General features: G+C 39.5%; 2 protein-coding genes across 4 annotated transcripts in view; one reads left to right on the forward strand and one right to left on the reverse strand.

The window, feature by feature from the left end:
* The window catches only part of kdm6a (lysine (K)-specific demethylase 6A), a 221,999-nt gene extending 203,655 nt beyond the window's left edge, over window positions 1-18,344 (reverse strand). For all 3 annotated transcript variants that reach the window (XM_048540308.1, XM_048540307.1, XM_048540309.2), the window contains exons 1-2: window positions 17,939-18,344; window positions 17,766-17,829 (exon numbers count right to left, since the gene is read on the reverse strand). In XM_048540308.1, the coding sequence (XP_048396265.1) occupies window positions 17,766-17,829; window positions 17,939-18,066 (192 nt within the window). In that variant the 5' untranslated portion in view covers window positions 18,067-18,344. The remainder of the gene's footprint in view (window positions 1-17,765; window positions 17,830-17,938) is intronic.
* Window positions 18,345-18,550: 206 nt separating this feature from the next.
* fundc1 (FUN14 domain containing 1) overlaps window positions 18,551-22,087 on the forward strand; it is a 34,172-nt gene continuing 30,635 nt past the window's right edge. Inside the window, exon 1 of the mRNA XM_059650306.1 lies at window positions 18,551-18,630. The gene's annotated coding sequence lies outside the window, so the exon portion shown is untranslated. The remainder of the gene's footprint in view (window positions 18,631-22,087) is intronic.

The following is a 22,087-nucleotide window of genomic DNA, read 5'->3' on the forward strand; positions in this document are numbered from 1 at the left end:
TATTTACTGCAATGACACTTGAACAGCAAGGAATACCTTTGGAGAAATAATACATTTTCCTTAAAATGAGGGAGATTAAGTCTTGTAAGTCTTGATTTGATCCAAGTTTAAGATGTCACCGGGGACTGGCAGCAAATAACGAGGAACCATTTCTGCTGATTCAGAAATCTGGGCCTAAGTAACGGTGTAAAAATAACAGGCCTTTCAGAGTTAAAATTAAGAAATCTCTGTACAAATATAGATAGTAAAATCTACAGATAATAAGAACTGAAGATGCTAGAAGCAGAGATAACACACTGTGGAGCTGGAGGAACACAGCAGGTCAGGCAGCATCAGATAAACAGAAAAGTTGATGAGCCCAACCCAAAATGTCAACTCTCCAGCTCCTCTGATGCTGTCTGACCTGTGTGTTCTTCCAGCTCCATACTGAGTTATCTATAGTGAAATTCTGGAATTCTTCCACAAACAGTACGCAAAGTTCTAGCAATTAATGCTGGGTATTAGTTATTTCAAATTTTGAGACTGATTAAATTGTATCAAAATTTAGTGATTGGGGTAAGTGGTTACATAGGGTTAGGTCACAAGTCAAGCCAATACTTAAGTGATGGCAGGATACATTTGCAGGTTGAAATGGGCTAACCCTGTTCCTAAATTCTAAAATATAGAATGTCTTTGAAAATGTGCCCACTGTCTCTTTTATTAGTAAAAGTTGAGTCCATAAAAATTGTATGTTGATGTTAAAAATAGAATTTAAACACCAAAATAAGTCCAGATTTTAAGAGTAGTTTTAAGAACTGAAAAAAATAAGTCATGCCACAATTATGAAAATGTACAACTAGCAAAAACCTCACAAATGCATTCAAAGGATACTAAGCTAGTAGAGCATCTCTCAACAATCCTGAATAATGCATTAAGTGGCAATAAAATTAAAAGAAAAATCTAGGTAAGTTTTTAATGGGTTGAGGAGAGAATGATTTCATTTAGCACAATCATTTGCTTCCAAATTAATTCATGAAATCTGGGTGTCAATAGATGGGCCAGCATTTATTGTCCATCCCTAGTTACCATCCAGAAGTTGGTAGTGAGCTGCCTTCTTGAACCACTGAAGTCCATGTGCTGTAAGCAGACCCATGTTCCATTGGGGACATTGGCGGCGACAGCAGGCCAGCGAGGCAGCCTAGCGATTAGAGAAGTGCCTGCACCACTGCGGAGATGGGATTTAGGATTCCTGAGATCTGGATTTTACTTTTCCTCTTGCCTCTGTTAAATCTTTCAATTCTGTTTTTTGCAACCAAGTGGGCACTAGTGAATGGCACTTTTCACTGTACTTATGTATTCAAATAATCAGTACTTGTGACAAATAAATAAATCTAATAAATCTCACTTCCTGGATTTTGGCCCAAATGATAGTGAAAGAGCAGTGATATAATTCCAAGTCAGTGTGTTGAGTAGCTTGGAAGAGAACTTGCAACTGGTGGTGTTCCCATGTATCTGCTGCCCTCGTCGTTCTGGATTGAAGTGGTTGTGTTTGGAAGGTGTTACGGAACCTTGGTGAATTTCTGAAGAAAGTTGTTTAATTTAAATATATTTTTCAATTTTGAATTAGGTTTCCAGAATAACAGTAAATTTAAGCAGGTGGTCATTTGGCTCTCAAAGCCTATTCCACCATTCAACATGACCATGGCGAATTCTCTATCTCAGTATCATGCTTCTGCACAGTCCCAACACCACCTCAACACTTATAGCTTCAAAAAAATGCTTAAAGTATATTCGGTGACTTATACTCCACAGGATCAACAACCTCCAATGGAGACATTTCTCCTCACTTCAGTCTGAAATGGCCATGTATCCTGACAACAGCTTGATCTGAAATCCCAGCCAGGGAAAACATCATGCCTGCATCCAGCGTGTCCATCCCTATCATAATTCTATGCACTGAACTGGGATCTCATTTAATTCTTCTAAATTTCAGTGAATGCAGGTTAGCATTCAGATATGAAACTTTCATGCTAAAGACTTCCAAGGACTCACCTCCACAGTCCACAACATAGCAAGGAGTCAATTAAGCAGAAACTCAGTTGAGACGGGGGAGTAATTTTTCTAAATTTCAGGCTCCGTGAGAGACAACATCAGGAAAAAAAGTTGAAACATTGTTATACTATGCATCTTAGATCCTGCTGTCATATTTACAAGCTTTTTTTGAGAAAAGTCTTTTGTAAAATAACTTCTGTTTTGTTCAGGAAAATGTGCAGCTTCTGACAAATATTTCGTGATTAACAAGCACAGTAGTTTTACTTGGCTTGTTAATGTTAACTAAACTAAATAAATGATCAAATAAAAAGCAAAATATTGTGGATGCTGGAAATGTGAAATATTGGAAGGATGTGAACATACTGGAGGGAATCCAAAAAGTATTTACTAGAATGATCTTTGGAATCAGAAACTTCAATTATGAAGACAACTCTCTCGAACTACTAGGAGCTGTCTTCTCTACAAGGAAAAGAAACAGGAGTTGTGAGAAGTTTTTAAAATGAAGAACGGCGCGAATAGAACAGATGGGAAGTAAAAAGATCAAAGGACCAAAAAGTTAGAGGGCTCAGATTTAAAACAAATTGGAAAAGAAAGAAATGAGAAGTGAGAAACATCTTCAACATTAGAAGTGGAGTATGGAAATGTACTACCTGGAAATGTGGTGGGGACATGTTCAATACAGGCAGTCAAAAAGTGGGTTTTGCATGATCATTTGGATAGAAATAGTGCAGTGGATATGGGGGAAAAAGGAGAAAATTGGTAACGGCTCATTTCCATGGCCAGCATGGGCACGATGGGATGAATGGCAACCTACTGTTCCATAACACTTACTGAAATGTGCAGGAAAACCAAACACATTTTCTAGAATAGAAGTTGTAATGCACAGCACCCAAACCAATTTAAGATTTTTTCCATAGACTAATAGACAGTGACTAAAAAAAAGTTATTTTCAACTATTTCAATTATCTTCATTCTTCTTTTTCAGTTCTATCATTTCCAGGCAGTCCGCTGCATAATAGTTTGAGTCACACCAGTCCCTTCAGCCAACTGAATGAATTTTTTGCATGATCTGCACGTGCCAAGGCAGCTGTCAACTTGCAGTCTGATTGGCCAGCCAAAAAGTGATGCAGCATTTCCTTGCCACCTTTAAGCATTTTTGAAAGAATTTTCAACTGCAGTGCTCATGGCACTCATTGCCCAAACTTGTAATTGATGAATTCCTCTCTATTATCTGAAACTTTGCTGAGTTTCCATGTCCACGACCCTATCCAAATCATTGTGATTCTGTCCATAATATTCTTTTGATTCTTAGTAATGTTCCTTTAGTTGAAATGACTAAATCTGGTTGTCAGGTGTACAAAATATAGAATTAAAGTATTATTCTATTCTATACATTTTCAATCAATGATTGTTTGTTAAAGTCAAGTGACAAAGAATGTAGTGGAACCTCTGATACCCATTTCAATCTTCTTACTAATTTCTGTTAACCAATGCTCCTTTTCAGCCACACCCGAATATTTTAGATACTTCTGGTACATTGGGTGGGCAGCTTGAGACTTTTATTCTGATTCTTATCCGATGTCATTCCTCAATACTTGTCTAACACTGAGAAACAAGTTTAATTAGGGGGACAGTGATATCCTGATGTGATAAATTGCAGATGTACTGACATCCGAAAACTAACTGCCTGATCTTGCTACAGGTCAAGTTTCATTTACGCTTCCTTCATTTACTCAACAGTAAAAATATCTGACGAGAGAACGTATTGTCACCTACAAAATGACTTACTCCAGGTATTTAACATGGAATTACAGCCCTAAAGCAATTCTCACCTAAATTCATTTAATCCTGCATAGAAACTCATACCTAATAAATCAAAGCATTTTAAAGACTTGGATCAGATCATCCCTTAACCTTCTCAATTTTAAGGTCCAGTTTGTACAATCTCTTCTCATAAATTAACCTCTGAAGTTCAGTATCTCGTATGTTCTCTTCATTGTCTTTATTTTCCTCATCTTGTTTCAGCACACTGTATTTGACTTGAACCATACCTAAAAAAAAAATTCACCTGACATGCATCTCTTCTTGTTTTATCATAATCTCCATCTCACTAGGCAGCCAGGGTGGCCTGGCTATGGCATAATATGTTAAAATATTATAAATGAGAAGTTGTACTATGAGCACACAAATTTGCACATACACTGAATGTGATATGGATGATCATTGTGGGACAACATACAGGACACAAAAAGCGAGAAACAGTTGAGGCTACAGATTTATCTTGTAGCTTCAAACAAACGAAGGACAGAAAGTAATTCTCTAAAATTAAACGCATGGATGTTAATTATCAAATGTCTGATTTACTGAAGGCAATACATCTAACAATAGACCTGTCAAGAGTTTCACAAAGGACTTCAAACATTAGTTTGAAAACACCTGTTAAGCATTACATGATGAAGTGTTGGCTGTAACAATATTGCTGCAGAGTAGCAGCCAGCATGGTCACTGAACACAAGAAGGGCCCCCAGTTCAAAACCAGGCAGAAACATTATATGGTCTCTTGTGTCAGAGGTGGTACTTTGGGCTAGAAGATTCAGGTTCAAATCCCACCTGCCATGGAGCACGTCATACTTGAATTAAGATTTAACTGGGGGCACAGGAGGAAGGAAGCTCATTGTATATTAACTTGTTAAATGTATATTGTTAAGTAATTAATTGTATACTGCAAATATTAAATAAAAAAGCTAAATGATAGGTTTGAATTGTATAAATGAGCACTGCCTCAAACGGTGATTGTTGGGGTTAAGAGCTGTTACCAGCAACAGTATAAATCGATAGGCAGAGTAGGTAAAGATCAGCTCCAGTTATATCTTTCACCAACCAGCATCTGCATGGGAAAATCAGTGATCTTTATGTCTACCATCTGTTGCTGAAACCTTCAACTAAACTTTTTCCACCTCAAAACTAAACTATTTTTACGATCAGTCTTCCTTCCAGAATCATCCAAAACCATTATTTATGTCTTATCCCATAATATGTCCAACTCACCAACTTCTACTGTTGTTACACCAATTCCTCAGCATTCAAACTTAAACAGTCACACTTCTGCTCGAAAGCTTGATGTTTTGGGTCGGGACCCTTCTTCTTCTGAAGGGTCCCGACCCAAAACATCATGCTTTCCTGCTCCTCGGATGCTGCTTGGCCGGCTCTGTTCATCCAGCTCCACACGATGCTATCTCAGCTTCTCCAGCACCGGCAGTTCCTACTATCTCTATAACACTTCTGCTTATGTTTCTCATTGACCCTGCTTTAAGCTGGATCTCCATCCACACAAACTCTATGCTGCAGATGTTGATTTTTATGCATTTTCCTATCCTTCAACCATATAATGTTCTATTTTGTCTTCACATACACTTATGCCCCAACATACAGGATTCACACTTTAAATTCTCCTGCCTCTAGACTTTCTCCAAGATTGTCTGACCAAACTTTTGGTGACCACTCCTAAACTCTTCTTTCCTTCATGCCACAAAGTACTGATGCGAGTCTATGTTGCAAGTACTATATAAAGTACTATATAAATTCAAATTATATACATGCTTAAGGATTTTCAAATAGAAACAGAAATCTGTAATTCTGTCAGCTTTTGTGCTCCTAAGATGCTGCTTGGCCTGCTGTGTTCATCCGGCTTCACACTGTTATCTTATTCTAGAAGTAATTGTTTTCTCCTATCAAATTACATACAAATGTTTCGACTCTTTAACGTTTCATAAAGCAGTCTCAAGCTGCTAAGTGGAACACAGGAAGAAACTGAAAAATCAGATCATGATTTTCTAATTTCTCTCTGGCCTCAGACATCACGTAAACATAATGCAAACATTACATTACTTATTAAACATGCTTTAAAAAGGGAGCGGTTACAACTCTGTCAGTCCAACCGCAGCAGAGACCAAATTACTGGAAAACATTGTGCAACAGTTTAAATCATTCAGAGAAGCACAGAACAGCTAGCATTGATTTCTCAAAGAAATGTTGCGTCTTACCAAGAGCTGGCAGGTGGGATTAGACTGGATAACGTGTTTCTAGCCTAGCTGAAAGAACGACATACTACCTTCTTTCTATAAACTTTTCTATGCTTCAATTTTGAATATTTATTTCTCTCTTCAATAGGGGGCATTTGGGACAAGTGAACACCAAACATGCATGGGAATTTATGCAAGCTTGGTTCTCAGCGCGGGACTTCATTAACAGGTACATAGAAATAGACCCCATGTACAGACCGCTGCTAAAACAACAGAACCAAAAGCAACAAAACCATCACACCAAAGGATCGTATAAATCCGAAAGGAAGCAGAACACCAACGCTTTAATGAGAAGTTGCACTGACGATGTTGCTTAGAAGTGTAACAAAACATCTGCACACCACAGAACAACCAGCTCAGTGAGCTAACAAACAACTTCATCCGTAACCCAAGCTACAAACTTTTGCTTAAGATCAATTTCAAGGTTGGTACCATCTGTCATGTTGGTCTTCTGGTGAAAATCGAGAATTAGGCTCGAGTGTGCCACTTGCTTGGCTGAATGACTACTGAAGAGCAATATTTTAGGCGTAAACACGGCCTGCCATACATACTACATAAACTTTAGCACTCCATTTTGGCTTACGCAAAAATGTCACCACCACGACCTGAAATTCAACAGTGATGACAGTTCCTTTACCAATCAAGTCAGTTAATTTTTCATCCTGGAAAATGCACTTGCTATTTCAGTCAATACTATTTTAATTGACTGTACTCAATATAATGAAGATCACAGCCTCAACTGTTTCATATGTATAAAGGTTAATGTCACTCAAACTAACTACCATCCCAGGTGGTTAAGATTTGTCCCACGATGGTCATCCAGTTTACTTGGACATCACCTTTAACTAGACATTGACCTATAAAAATCATCTACAGAAACAGCTACGCAAGTGAAAATTCCAAAAGCCTTCCAAACTTACTAATACTGACAACAAATATCTATCTTCTACTCATTTTACAATTATGTTTACTATTAATGAACATACAACGCTAGCTAAGTATTTTGCAAGGTTTGTTTACAATGTAGCTGTTCTACTTCTTGGCTTTCACTTATGGTTAGAGCATTAGTGAATAGTCCCTGTGACAATTTATGGCATCCATTCACTGATGGAGATTAGACTCAAACTTTAAGATCTGGATGTTTTCTTACCTTTTGGCTTTATTTTAAATTCTGGTTTTGTCACGAAGATGGCACCAGAGAATGGTAACTTTGTACATTTTGCCCCACTGTATCCATGTATTCCTATACTTGAGTATGTGACAATAAAATCTAATCCTAATTCTATATAACGAGTAGCACTGGTCAATTAAAGACACCCAATGTCATCGGCCTTTCACAGTTCGTCTGACAGTAGGTGCTCCTATAAAATCGTAAATCACTAAGTCGTACCAACCAAGGATTTACCTGACCACAATGTAGTTGCACATTTCACAACAATGTTCAAATCAAACTTTCATCTATGGGGCCATTGTGACATTGATCACACCCCACATCTAGGTGGCTACAGTCAAAGCTGGTAATAACAATGCTCTGCAATGACTGTAATTATTTGCTCAGTTTGTGTACATTAAGCAAATTGACAGGTTACTAAGGGAAATATCACAAAAACATTCTTACAAAATGTCAGTGACTTGCACAAGTCCAATGTCAGAGGTTTTAGGTTTAAGATGCAATGACAACTGTAAACAACAAAGAGCAGAACTGATGTAGATCAGTTGCAGCATTGCTGACCTATAGATATTAGCCCTTTTAAAAAAGTGCCCATGGAAAATTAGCAAGTACTGCTCAGGGAGCTTTAGATCTAGACTGGGATTCTTAATCAGGAATTTAACAAAATGTCCCGTCACTGGTGTCCCCCACAGGTTTTCCAATCAGCCTAGAGCGTGGATTGGCTCAACTCCTATATAGATTACATAATGAAATCAACATTTATTAACTTAACAGGCATGCTACGCACCAACAATCTCACCTCTCTCATCAAACTATAAATGAACTTGAAAATTAACACTAAACTGCCAACAATGTTTCACAGTTCAGATTCAATAATATTTATCACCATTCTGTCCATGTAAGTGCTACACCCTCATGTTTCTGGATGAGGTGAGCCATCGTTTCTGTCAGAAATATTGGTACATCAGGTAACACAAGTTTCAACAAATGTGGAACTCTGGACATTGAATCTACAATGAAACAAACAAAGCTTAGCCAAATAAAATACCCATAAGGGAATTGTAAAAAGGTTCCCAGGTAGAAGTGGAAGTTGTGGTGGGGGTGGGAATCCCAGAGGGAGGAAGTAAACCAGGTAGTGGGAAGAGCCTGCAGAATTGAACTCTCTCAGAGACGGAATTCTGGCAAAACCTGCACCCAAGCAACAAATCAGAAAAGTAACAAAGGTAATTCTTAAAAGTTATCAAAGGGGTAAATTAGACCCTGTTATATATTTAGTATGTATTTACATTAGATCCCCTTTCCTTCCTCCTGAGGGAAAAACAACATGGTAGACTATGACTGGGGTGCTATAATATTGGATGATAAAATGACATTAATCAGCAAGATTTGAGGCTAACATCTAGCTAGAGTAATTTGTGTTTTATTTACGGGATACAGCATGTAAACTGGTCAACATTTATTATCCATCTTTAACTGCCCCCAAGAAGGGAGTGGCAGGCCACCTTCCTGAAGCAGGGCATTCCAGAGCAGGCAAGAACACCCCAAGTACAATACTGGAGTTTTAGGAACCAGTGACATAGTGACGAAGGCGTGTAATTTGGAAGGGAACTTGTAGATGATGGTATTTTCATACATATGGGGCCCTTGACTTCTGGGTGGCAGATGCCATCAAGTGGGCTGAAGGGTATCTTCTAGATGGCACATACTGCTGCCACTGTCTGTCAGTGAGTCACCTGGACAGGAAAGAGAACCAGAAAACTCAAGTATCATCTGAACCAGGATGAGAGCACTGAGGGCAAGAACATCCAAAAGGTCAAGTACTGAAGAGGATAACAGGTCTGAGCATCACTAATTTCAATGAGGTACAAATTCAAACACAGCATAAAGTAGCAAATAAGTACTGCACTACACATTAGAAAGTGAACGCACAGCAATCAAAGTTCAGGATCATGGTAACTGACTCTTCGAATCAATCATACATATCTATCCCATTCTAGAACCAATGCCAATCATTTTGCAGTCTTTTCTGATTGGTGATCAAACCTATCTGCGCTAACCAACTCTTCCATAATATACAGCAGCAGCAAGACATTCGCCACCAAAATCACTAAAGATGCATAAAAAAGTAATATGCAAACACTAGTAACTATTAAAAAAAACTCAGTCTTGTACACAAACCTATCCAATCTATTCTTTCTACATAACAAAGTGTGAAGCTGGATGAACACAGGAGGCCAAGCAGCATCTCAGGAGCACAAAAGCTGACGTTTCCGGCCTAGATCCTTCAAGCTATTCTTTCTTTCTCCTCATTTTATAAACAGTAATTCTGCCTCTGATTGCAAAAGTAATTATTTGATTCAGCATCAGTAGGCGCAGCCACAGTAAACCACCACTCAAAACACCAGATCTCCAATATGTGAAGACCACGTGCACAACCTAAGATTCTTAAAATGCTCTGGTTCTGTAATCACAGTAACAGAATTCTGCCTTCTTGCTTATATCAAGTCAATATACAACTATCAATCAAAATGGTCTACAGAGAAAGGTCAAAATCATTTTTAAGAACGTAAGTCGATGTCCCAGAATCAGGTATTACCCAATAAATGGAGTCAGCAAAATATAGGCAAGGATCTTTGAAAACAAGCAGGAGATTTTCAATTTCCTAATGCAGCTCACAACTTAGGCTCCATTTCAAATATCTTCTCTACCCTTCTACAAAATAATTTCAGAAAACGTAACACTTGAACCACTCGCTTCTTAAAACATTGGGAAATAAAAATCAAGTCAAAGAAATTATTAGTGAGCCCCTTGCTGTGATGTGTGTATCATCGACAGCCACAGGCAATGACCCGAAAGAATGGAGGTTGGCTAACATGGTGCCACTATTTAAGAAAAGTAGTAATGAAAAACCAGGGAAGTATAGAGCAGTGAGCCTGCCATCAGCAGCAGGCAAAGTGATGAAGATCCTGAAGGAAAGGATTTACATGTATTTAGAAAGGCAAGGAGTGATTAGGTATAGTCAATACGGCTTTGAGTATGGGTAATCGTGACTCACGAACTTAATTGAGTTTTTTGAAGATGCAACAAACAGAAGTGATGAGGGCAGAGGGGCAGACATGATCGACATGGACTTTAGTACAGCATTCAACAAGGTTCCTCATGGCAGACTGGTTAGCAAGGTTCGGTCACATGATATGCAGGGAGAATTTGCATTAGGATATCGAACTGGCGTGAAGGTAGAAGACAGGTGGTGGTGGTGGTGTTGGATTGCTTTTCAGATTGAATGCCTGTGAACAGCAGTATGTCACAAGAATTGGTGCTGGGTCTACTACTTTTCCTCATTTATATAATGATTTGGATGTGAACCTGAGAGGAATGGTTAGTCAGTCTGCAGATGACACCAAAATTGGGGGTGTAGTGAACAACGAGAAAGGTTACCACAGAGGACAGCTCCGATCAGATGGGCCAAGGAGTGGCAGATGGAGTTTAATTTAGGTAAATGTGAAGTGCTGCATGTTGGAAAGGCAAATCAGGGCAAGTCTTAGACTGTTACGATAAGGTCTTGGGAGTATTGCTGAACAAAGACGAAGACACTTTGGACAGCAGGGTCATAGTTCCTTGAAAATTGAGTCACACGTAGATCGGATAGTGAAGGCAGCTTTTGGTACGCTTGCTTTTATTGGTCAGTGCAGAGCAGCAGTGTTGGGAGGTCATGCTGCGGCTGCACAGGACATTGGTTCAGCTGCTACTGGAATACTGTACGCAATTCTGGTCTCCCTGCTATGGAAGGATGTTGTGAAACTTGAAAGGGTTCAGAAAAGATTTACAAAAGTGTTGCCAGGACTGGAGGGTTTGAGCCATGGGGACAGCTTAACAAACTGGGGTTATTTTCCCTGAACCATAACAGGTGACCTCAGATTTATAAAATCATGAGGGGCATGAATAGAATAAGTAGGCAAGGTCTTCCCCGAGGTGGAAGAGTCCAAAACTGGAGGGCATAGCTTTAAGGTGAGATGGGAAAGATATAAAGAGAGACATAAGGGGCAACTTTTTTCATGTAGGGGATGGTACATGCATAGAATGAGCTGCCCAAGGAAGTGGTGGAGGCTGGTACAGTTATATTTAAAAGGCATCTGGAATGGGTATGTGAATAGGAAAGAGTTAGCGGGGAATGGGCAAAATGCTGGAAAATGGGACCAGTTTTACTTAGGATATCTGGACGGCATGGACAAGTTGGATTGAAGGGTCTGATTCTGTGCTGTATATCTCTCTGACTCTGGCTCTGAACAAGAAAGAGAAAAAGGTGAAAATTAAAATTCAAAAACTAAAATTTGAAACGAAAACAGAAGCACAGAAAAGAGAAAGGAAAGGTTGCAGAAAGAGTTACCTATTCCACTGTGCAAGAAGGGGAGAAATGACATGACATATCCCTGCAATGATCTGTAGGATTTCTCCTTTTTTCTTTACATCATCCATTAATAAATCCTTTTGAAAAATTCAGACCTTATGGTTTATGCTATCAGCAAGATTAAAAATAAGTGTACTGCTGTAATCTCTAAAATCAGAATTCCCAAGTTCAGAAACACCAGCGTTCAGATTCCTTTTAGGTACATCTGCAACCCCCCAATACAAATCACTTGTGATACTGTTAAGTTAACATTATGGCTTACAAGTTCTTAATGAATTTCCAAAGCATTTCTAGGCACGATATTAAATAATCTATTAAGTACAAGAGTATCTCTGATGTACTGAAGTTAATGCAGATAAAGCCAAGTTTCAAGCAGTCTTGCTTTGGAGGATGGTATGAGCACCTGTCCTTTAACAATCAAATGCCGTACACCCATGGTAACTAGTTCTGTCTACTTCCCACCATGCACACATATTCACTATATTCAGAACTCAGCAACAAATGCAGTCCATAATGCTAAAGGGTGTACTACTTTGCAAACAGAAGAGATTTTATTTATCAAAATACCGTTCTGTTCTTAATTTTGTTCACTCTCCTGTCTCCAACGTACCATTTCTGTGTTACTCGTGATTAGGCATTCTAACATTATATTAAAATCCAGAAATGCCTTAGTCCCGAACGTGGGTGAGATGCTGCAATGCATTTTGTAGAAGGTAACACATTATTGACATTGGCAATCTCTGAATAAAATTGAGGAAGTTGGCGGCCAATCAAGTAATTGCTTTCTCCTGGATGATGTTAAGATTCCTGAGAGTTCTTGGAGCTGCATCTGCATCCAAGAGTATAACTTTTCAGAATATTCCACCAGATTCTTAACTAGTGCCTTGTAGATGGTGGACAGCCAGATGGCAGAAACGTGATTAGTTATTTGCTGTAAAATTTCTAGCCTCTCACCTGCTCTTGCAACCACTGTTTTTGAATGACTGGTCAACGATCACCACTGGGATGTTCTAGTAGAGGCTTTAGAGATGGCAGTGCCATTCATTGTTAAATGGACATGATCAAATTGTCAGAGATAGTAGGAACTGCAAAAGCTGGAGAATCTGAGATAACAAGTAGAGCTGGATGAACACAGCAGGCCAAGCAACATCAGAGGAGGAAAGGTGACGTTTCGGGCCTAGACCCTTCCCCTGTTGAAGAACGGCATTCCCTTGAACAAGGACGGTGGCATTTCAAAGAAGACAGCTCATCAACTCAAGGACAACTAGGGACGGGCAACAAGTACTGCTGGCCTGTGATGCCTACATCCGAGTGAATTTAATAAAAAAACTTGGGTGGCGAACACTACTAACCACAATCAGCCCAAACCTAAACGTTGTTCAGAACTGCTACATAAGCACACATGTCACTTCAATGCACGACAAGGCACAAATGGTGAACATTAAGCAATCATTAAAGTCATCATGCGACCTTAAATGTTGAAAAGCACATTAATGAAGTTACTGAAGATGCTTGGGCCTCAATATAAAGGTACTCAGCAATGATCTGCGAGTGAGACTGACCTCAACCATCCACAATTATCTTCCTTTAGACTTGGTATAATTCCAACTAGCTTTGACTTTAGGACTGGCCAGGTTAGACAGCAGTGGTTCTACTGTGCCACTCTTGTTCATAGATAGAGGTCAGCCAGCAGGGATTAATTCTGATCCACGTTACCAGCTTTCCCTCAAACTTTCTTGCCAACTGTGCATGCCACAAAGTCCAGTGCATAGCAGCAACATGCAGAACCAGAAGTCAACGCCACAACTGACATGCCAACATGACTCTGTGCACAGAATTTTCGAGGAGCTGCACTGGTGGGCAACTGCACAGTTTAGAAGAAAAGTTGCTTCCCACTCTCAGAGCTTCTTCCAACTTGTATTCAACATGGAGGCGTACGAATTCAGCAACCAAGGTGAGGCTGTAGTGGCAAACAATAGCCTCCCTTCCCAGTGTTTAACCTGATGCCATGAGATATGAAATCTGGAGTTAACAATCCAGCCTTCCTGGACTGATCCCACACAACCGTACATCATTGTCACACCAACTCAGGAAGAGGTGATGCTGGTGTCTGAGACATTGCCTGTTAAGGTCTGATTCAGTAAATAAGATATCAGACTACAGCTCTCCCAAGTTTGACACCGGCCAGATGTGAGCAAGGCAAACTTTTCAGCATCGACAAACCTGGATCTGCATTTGCTGCACCCGAGTAAAGACTGAAGAGTCTGACTAGTTTGATTCTTTTCTTGCGCTGAGCCTTAGCGGAGCCCTACAGCAAGCCCAAGACAGAAATTTATCTATTAGGCATGTAACAAATATTTTAGAACTAGTACCAGTAATGATAACTACAAAATTCCTAGATTGTTATCAAAACCAACCGGATTAGTGTAGAGAAGGAAACCCGCTATCCTAATCTGGTCTGGCCTGTGGGCAACTCCAGACCCTCAGCAATACGGTTGGCTCCAAGATTTAATGTAAAATGCCCTAGTAAGTCATGCAGTTATATGCAAGATAACAGGTCATCACCACCATCTTCTCAAAAGCAATTAGGAATAGATAATAATTGCTGACATTTGGAAAAAGCATTTACAATTTACTCCAACAGAAGTTGAATGCTGCTTCAACACCTGAATTATCCAGTAACAGGAATTAAGAACTTTAGTGAAAACTGCCAAAAGAGTTTTTTTTATATATAAAATAAGACTCCAGCTTGAGTAGTTCTTTCCGGAACCCTAAGACATCCCAAAGCATTTTAGATAATCACTGAAGTGTAGCCACTTATGTAATATCTAAAAAAAACAGCCAATTTGTGTAAGAATGTATGCAAAAAAGTTTTTTTTAAATAACCAGCCTGTCAAGGGATATTAGGATCACCTCTTGAACAAATGGGCCTCAACGTAGGCCTCCTAGCTCAGAGGTAGAGACCACCACTGCACCGCAAGAATCTTAAAGATCCAAAACTAGCTGTGCAGGAGTGGCATCAGTTTTTTTTTAATAAATTTGATTGAGAAATAAATACTGATGGTCAAATCTCTACAATGGGATCTTTTGTCTCACATGATCAGAGCAGACACGTATCAGCTTAATACCCAAAAGACCATTATGACTCAACAACTAACTAGATTTCAATGTTCCAGTCACTGGACTAGAAATTAACCCACAACCTTCTAACCTAAAAGACAAGAGCATAACCAGCTAAGCCTTGTCGGTCACTTGCAAAATTTAAATCCGGATTATTAGTTGCAAAAACTACAATTTAAACTAGATACTTCTGCATTGAGTTATGAAGGCTTCCTTCCAAATAAAAGCCACATGTCATTTAGAAGAAAAGTATCCTTTCATCTCTATTAAAATACCTGGATTTCATTCTTCAGTTGCTTCTGTCAGGCACTCACTAAGCCTTTAGGCAAATGCACATAGAATAGGAATCTTTATAGAAATACATGCAGATAGAAATATTTCAGAAGGTACTTAAACAAAGCAAAGATAGGAATATTTAAAAGAATTGTTTGGAATAAACATTGAATATTGTTAAAGCTATCAGTATGATATTGTGCATTGAGGAGCTATTACAAGTCTTTGGAAATATTAACAAACTTTTAAAAAAAATGAAGTATGCATGGAAATGCCAGCTATTTTTCAAAGATCCATCTAAACTCTGCAAAATTGAAAATGACAACTTTAAGATCTATGAGTAAACTCATATCATCTGAATCAAGCTTAGCCACAGCTACTTACAACAGGTTACTTATGAAGATTAGGATTACACATTGACCATTAAGTTCCAAATATTGGTCAACTAATTAAATGATGGATGACTAGTCTACCAGGAGAAGCTTATTTTGGAATTCACTAAACAACAATTTATTAACTATGATAAATTTGTATTGAACATGCAGCTAGTCAATTACGTAAAATTCTAACTGGTTTTATTAAAATAATTATTTCTCTCAGTTACTGTTAAGACAAGTACTCCATTCGGGGAGACAGATTCCAAGGGAGCATTTTGACACCATTCCTCACGTGCAAGTCTGAGCAATTATTTTCTTTTGGTTCAATGAGACGTAGGTGTAACTAACAAAGCCAGTGTTTACTGCTTTTTCCTAAATTATTCTCAAGTAATGGTAAGTCATTTTGAATTACTGCAATTAATCAATGTAAAGGTAGATAACAATGCTGTTAGGCTTTCAGGATGTTAACTCAGTGATAAAGAAGGAACTGCAGAGTATTTCCGAGTCAGGACGGCACATGATTTGGAAGGGAATATCTTTGCCAAAACGTATGACTAACAAAATCACAATACAGCTTCTATCCATTCCTCATCAGACATCCAAAGAACACACTTTCATGTAGACTCACTGGAAGGTTTGGATTTAGGACAATTTTCAAATATATACACAACGCCCCATCACCATCTCAACTCTGATTGTCAGTATGTTTGGTACGAATTCAAAGATCAAACTCAGAACCTGATTTGTGACTGACAAGGCAGTCTAAGAAACTTCATTACTGTTTCCTAATCCAGAACATCAATATTGGGGGAGTTTTGTTTGTCAACACACAAGACATTTAACTTTGCATCCACTACTGACTGGCTTATGTCTCAATATAATGAATCATATCTAAGGAGTCTCAAAATAAACTGCCAAACAGAATTTGCTTTCAAAGTCAAATGCTTTCTACTAGACTTTAATGCTGTCCAACCTACAAACCTGCCAAATTTTGACTCACCGCTATCATAGGCAGGTAACTGTTTCGTGCTTAGATTCACAACAGCAATTGTGTTGACAATTAAAATTATTTAAAACTAATGAGCTATATCATTGTACCATGTTGCAGTTGAAAGATGGCACTCAAAACCTCAATCTAGTGCGTGAAAAACTGGTGATACTTCCCAAACAATAAGCATATAATGATACACGAGTAACGTCTGAGTAAAATCAACATGCTACAAATATACACTGAAACAAAAACAGTTTATGTAAAATCTAATGGAAGCCATTACAACTCGATAGGAGCATATCAGACAGCATTACAACTCTTACGTAAACTCGGGTTTTACCCCCACCACCCGATTAAAAACATGAACATTGAATTCCAAACACGATGAAGCATTTCAAGTGTGTAATTAAAAACTGGAGAGACTGGACATGCCAAAAATTTTCAACATTAACAGACTTCACAACGTACATAAGAGGAAACGATAAGTTAATTCTGAAAACGTGTATTCTGCAGTATAAATAATTAGAATCCAGCAAATACCCATTTATATATACACAAAGTTTATCCGAAAAAAGTATGGCCCCGTCATCTGAGCAACTGCAACCGATAAACATGTATGTGACTTAAAAGATGTACGTTTAATGAAATGTCACAAATTCTGGATGTACGAGCCACAAATGTTTCACATTTAACAGCTTGGTGCTACAGGTTGAGTGAATCACTTTTGTATTTTTCTTATAAAAAGGAAAAACAATCCTGTCAGTAAGCGTTTTTTTCTGGACTTAATTTTCTTCACATTGCACAATGCCGATTACAGATCTGTTACTGACTAAATTGGCCCGAATTTTTTTTTGTTGTTGCCCTCCCCTACCAATCACTCACTATTTTTTCCTCTATCCTCCCTATCCCGCCATCTTGGAGAGAAGCAGCCATTTTTAACGCGGAGCGAAACTTCAACCCATACACAACACAAAACCCATAGTAGAGAGCCTGGAGGCTAGAGAGGCTGGGCGCACAGAGGGGCAAGCGAAAAATGTACCACATACAAAAACGAAAAGACATGTCCTACACATTTGACGATCAATGATTTGCAAACGTCTCTACTTGTCTGCACCGTTGCTTTTCAAGTTAGTATACATATTATAGAGGAAAATCCCTCATTAAGACAAGCCTACTCTCCGTGAAATGGGAACGCTTCCACAAATCTTGCTTTATTGATAGAGGTCAGATAACGTATGTCTCCTTCTTTACTATAAAAGTACCAAAATGCATAAGGACAAAACAAATAGCCTGATTTTTTTTCAGTTCTTACCTTTACTAACAAGGCCTTCGTTCTGGCGCCATCTTCATGAACCTTCAGAAATCCAAACACTCGGCTGTGCGATAGCGACAGACAGATGACATACGTTAAAATATGTTTTAATTTATGCATAAACACTAAAACTTAATCAAAAACACAACACAAAACTTGCACAATTTTCTAACCTATCGAGAGTTGCAATTGAGTCTTTCTCCTGGGGCGTCAGAGTTGGAAAGTCATCCTCAATTTCACTCGGTTTTCCCGCCGCCATTTTCTTTTCCTCATCACCGAATGATACTCCACAGGATTTCATGGGCTTACAGACAGAGATGAAAAAAAATGTTTGCAATTTATTTTTGCTATTCTTTATTATTGCCGTGGAGTTGTTTTTATTTTTTCACATCCTTCAAGATCTTGCTTCTTTTCTAACATGCACGTGCTGCAGTCCTTGTTTTGGGGGAGATAAAATTAAAACAGCATTGAAATAATATTAGCAAAAAAAAAGAAAAACTTCAAAGCAGAAAGTTGTAATTGTGTCACACCGAATCCACGCCGTAAGCGCACAAACAGCAAACCCACTCCCGGCCAATGGACAGCGGTAGCGCGACCCACGTGCCTTTGTGTTGATTTACGTCAGTCCGTGCTGCGGGATCGACAGCAGCGTGGACCCACCCCTTCCGGCTGCTGCGGGCCCCAATTGGCTGTCAAACTCAAACGCTTCGCCGCCCTTTCAGCGGGCGGCCGCATTCTGCGCCTTCCCACTGGACGGTGGTGACTGTCAATCGTCCAAATTCTCAAACACGTCAGCAAGGCTCGGGCTCGTCGCAGTATAAAATCAATGGTCGCTGCGCATAACTTTATTTTTGCTCCATTTTAGGTGGGTAGTGTAACTTTAGATGTATGGTGTCTGGGTAGTTTGGGTGTGTTAGCCAGGTTTTATTTTGATTATGCCCGTGATGGCAGCTATACCCGATTTTTTCTTTTAGTAACTTTTGAAGGCCCTGGTACCAAAGCAATTGTTGGTGACAAAAGCATTCCGTCTCCCGTTTCCTACCCCGCCTGCCCAGTCCTTGAAAGTAAATCGATGTTGGTTGCAGTTTGGTGACTTCTAAAGATTTCTACTATTCATACTTCCAACTGTTTACGTTAAACAACCACGAGAGATGGCGCTGTACAAAATGGGACCGCTACAAAGGGAGTCGCCTTGTAGAACTGGAGAATTTTTGATGTTTCTCCTCACCACCACCACCACCTTCCCCGCGCCTTCCTGTCGCTCCCAGCCTGTGTAGCGCCTGGCGATCGGCAATGTTCCCCTAAAATTTCATGTCTTTAATTCCTAGCAAAAGCTACCCTGTGGCTTGACAGTCAGATATACGTAAACCCAGAAGACTCCGATTCAGCCAAAGTGAAACGACCAAATGTATATTTCAAGACTGTAGTTTTATGCCGTTTTGTCTTCCTCTTTCCTCCCTAGGGTGGCAGGATAGAGATGGACTTGTTCTAGTAATTTCGTGGGCCTCAGCCTTAACTCGTCCTTGATATGCTCCATCTATTCATTCATGTGCAAATCAGTATAAAAGCATATTCTTTAAGATATTAAACATATTTTACCATGTCTTTCTTTTGATAAGTGTTATGAAGTAGTGTGTTTTTACTGTTTTCTTGCTTTCATTTTGGTATATGTACCACTTTTTATCATGCGAAGCTTGTACTTCTGGCTTGGGATACTCTATCTCCATAAAGTGCATCTAGATTTTAAATATTCTGTATTTATGGGTTTAGTTTTTGCAAAGTGCATTTGTGTTGTAATTTTGAGGCAGTTGGCACAGCTCAAAACAAATCTCTTCCAAAGGTTTCACCACACTAGCTGGCACTTCGTAGATAAATTGTGCGAATGCTCCTATTTTATTTGCCCTTGAAATAGCATATGGAAATTGGCAATATTCTGTAGGCAGTATCAGCAAACTTCAGACAGTCAAGCATTTATCTCCAGTTTTTTAGGACCTTGCTGTATGTGTATTGGCAGTTGTATTTTTCTACACTTATAAAATTAAAGACCAGAAATATTCATCAGATCAGTGGCTCCCAATGATGGAAAGAAACAGTACTTCAAAATTACTTCAATAATCCAAAGAACTGCAGATGTTGGAAATCCAAAATAAAATGGAGAAACCCAGCAGGGCTGGCAGCATCTGGAGAGAAAGCAGATTTAACATTTTGGTTAGCTGACTGTTCTTCAAAATTACCTAGGAATGTCAAAAGCAGTATAAAATACAATGGGAACAGGTAGCTAGAAATGCCTCAGTAGCCATCCACTAAAACATCAGGATAATAAAATGTGAGGCTGGATGAACACAGCAGGCCAAGCAGCATCTCAGGAGCACAAAAGCTGACGTTTCGGGCCTAGACCCGCTCTCTGATGAAGGGTCTAGGCCCGAAACGTCAGCTTTTGTGCTCCTGAGATGCTGCTTGGCCTGCTGTGTTCATCCAGCCTCACATTTTATTATCTTGGAATTCTCCAGCATCTGCAGTTCCCATTATCTCTGACACTAAAACATCAGGTTCAGGCAGTGGGCAGTGATTTAACTTTGCCGTCTGTATGGTTGTATCTTGCTGGGGTGTTCTTAGTGAGAGATATTTCGCCAGTAGACTTGATCTTCTGCCTGCTGTGGGAATGGGGAGCTGTCATCATTATCACCCTTCAATAGCATGTTCCAGACCTAAAAGTTCAATTGCCTAGATGGACAAGGGCAGTAGTTTTACAATCACTGAGACAAAATTCAGGGTTACCCTTGCTACTAGCTGAGTAAGTGTACCTGCACCACTGACTGAAAACTGCTCAGGACCACCCTATTGAGGGCGATTAGGGATTGGGCAATAAACGCTAGTCAATCCTGCAAAAGTCAAAAGATGTGCAGGCTAGGTGGGTGACCATGCTAAATTGCCCATAGTGTTCCAGGGTGTGTGGGTTATAGGGGGATGGGTCTTGGTGGGCTGCTGCATGGAGCAGTGTGGACTTGTTGGGCCAAAGGGCCTGTTTCCACATTGTAGGGAATCTAAAAGAATAAAACAAAGACTTAATTTGATTAGCTGTTTTCTTTGAAGTTTTTGCTGGTGTATCTCAGAAAGGGAACAATGTTTTACTTAATTGGAACATGTTTGGAGCTAAAAATGGGGCAGGACTTTGGAACTTAAATCTTTGAACAGGGACGTTTTAATGCAGGGAAGTATTTTATTTGTGGGATATGGATAACACTTGCTGGCCAGCATTTATTGCCTATCCCTAGTTGCCCTTGAGAGGGTGGTCTGCCTTCTCTAACCATTGCAGTCGTTGTGTTGCAGGTAGATCCATAATTCCCTTAGGAAGGTAATTCCAGGATTCTGACCCAGCAAGGAAGGAACAGCAATAAGTCAGGATGGTGAGTGGCTTGGATGGCATCTTCCTTTGAGATGGAAGAGGTCATAAGTTAAGAAGGGACTGTCGAAGGATCTTTTGTGGAATTCTGCAGTGCATCTTGTAGACAGTACACACTGCTGCTACTGAGCATTGGTGATGGAGGAGCAGATGCTTGTGAATGTGGTGTCAATCAAGCAGGTTGTTTTGTCCTGGATTACGTCAAGTTCGTGGTGTTGGAGCTGCACCCATCCAGTTAAGTGGGGAGTATCCGACAACATTCCTTCCTTGTGTCCTATAGATTGGGGGACAGGCAGTGGGGAACCAAAAGGTAAGTTACTGCTGCAGTATTCTTAGCCTCTGACCTGCTCGTCTAGCTGTTGTATTTATACTGGCAAATCCAGTTTCTGGTCAGTGCTGACCCCAGGATCAATGATGGTGGTTAGATTGTGCATTATTGGAGATGTCTTGACATTAGTGTGGCCTGAATGTTACTTGCCAGATGAAGGCCAGATCTGGTGGCATTTGAATAGTGACTGCTTCAGTATCTAAGGAGTTGCAAATGTACTGAACGTTGTGCAGTCATTGGCAAACATCCCCACTTCTGACCTTTCATTGGAGTAAGGGTCATTGATGAAGGCGTTGAAGATAGTTAGGCCTAGGACACAACCTTGAGGACTTCTTGCAGAGAAATCCTAAAGCTGAGGTAACTGAATTCAAGAAACATGACCAAAATAACCAAGTGCCAGATATGACTCTTCATATAAATGTTATAAGTTTTAAATTTGTCATACATTTAATAGTGCAGGTGTACGTTAGCTATTCCACACTGGAAACAGTCCATATTTGCCTCTTTTTAATCTTTTCCCCATTAGTATTGTTTAACCCTGTCCTGCTGATTAACTTTAACTTCTGCGTACATAGAGCTGCTGATAGGGTA

The sequence above is a fragment of the Stegostoma tigrinum genome, chromosome 12 (assembly GCF_030684315.1).
Source record: "Stegostoma tigrinum isolate sSteTig4 chromosome 12, sSteTig4.hap1, whole genome shotgun sequence".
In the NCBI taxonomy this organism is placed as follows: domain Eukaryota; kingdom Metazoa; phylum Chordata; class Chondrichthyes; order Orectolobiformes; family Stegostomatidae; genus Stegostoma; species Stegostoma tigrinum.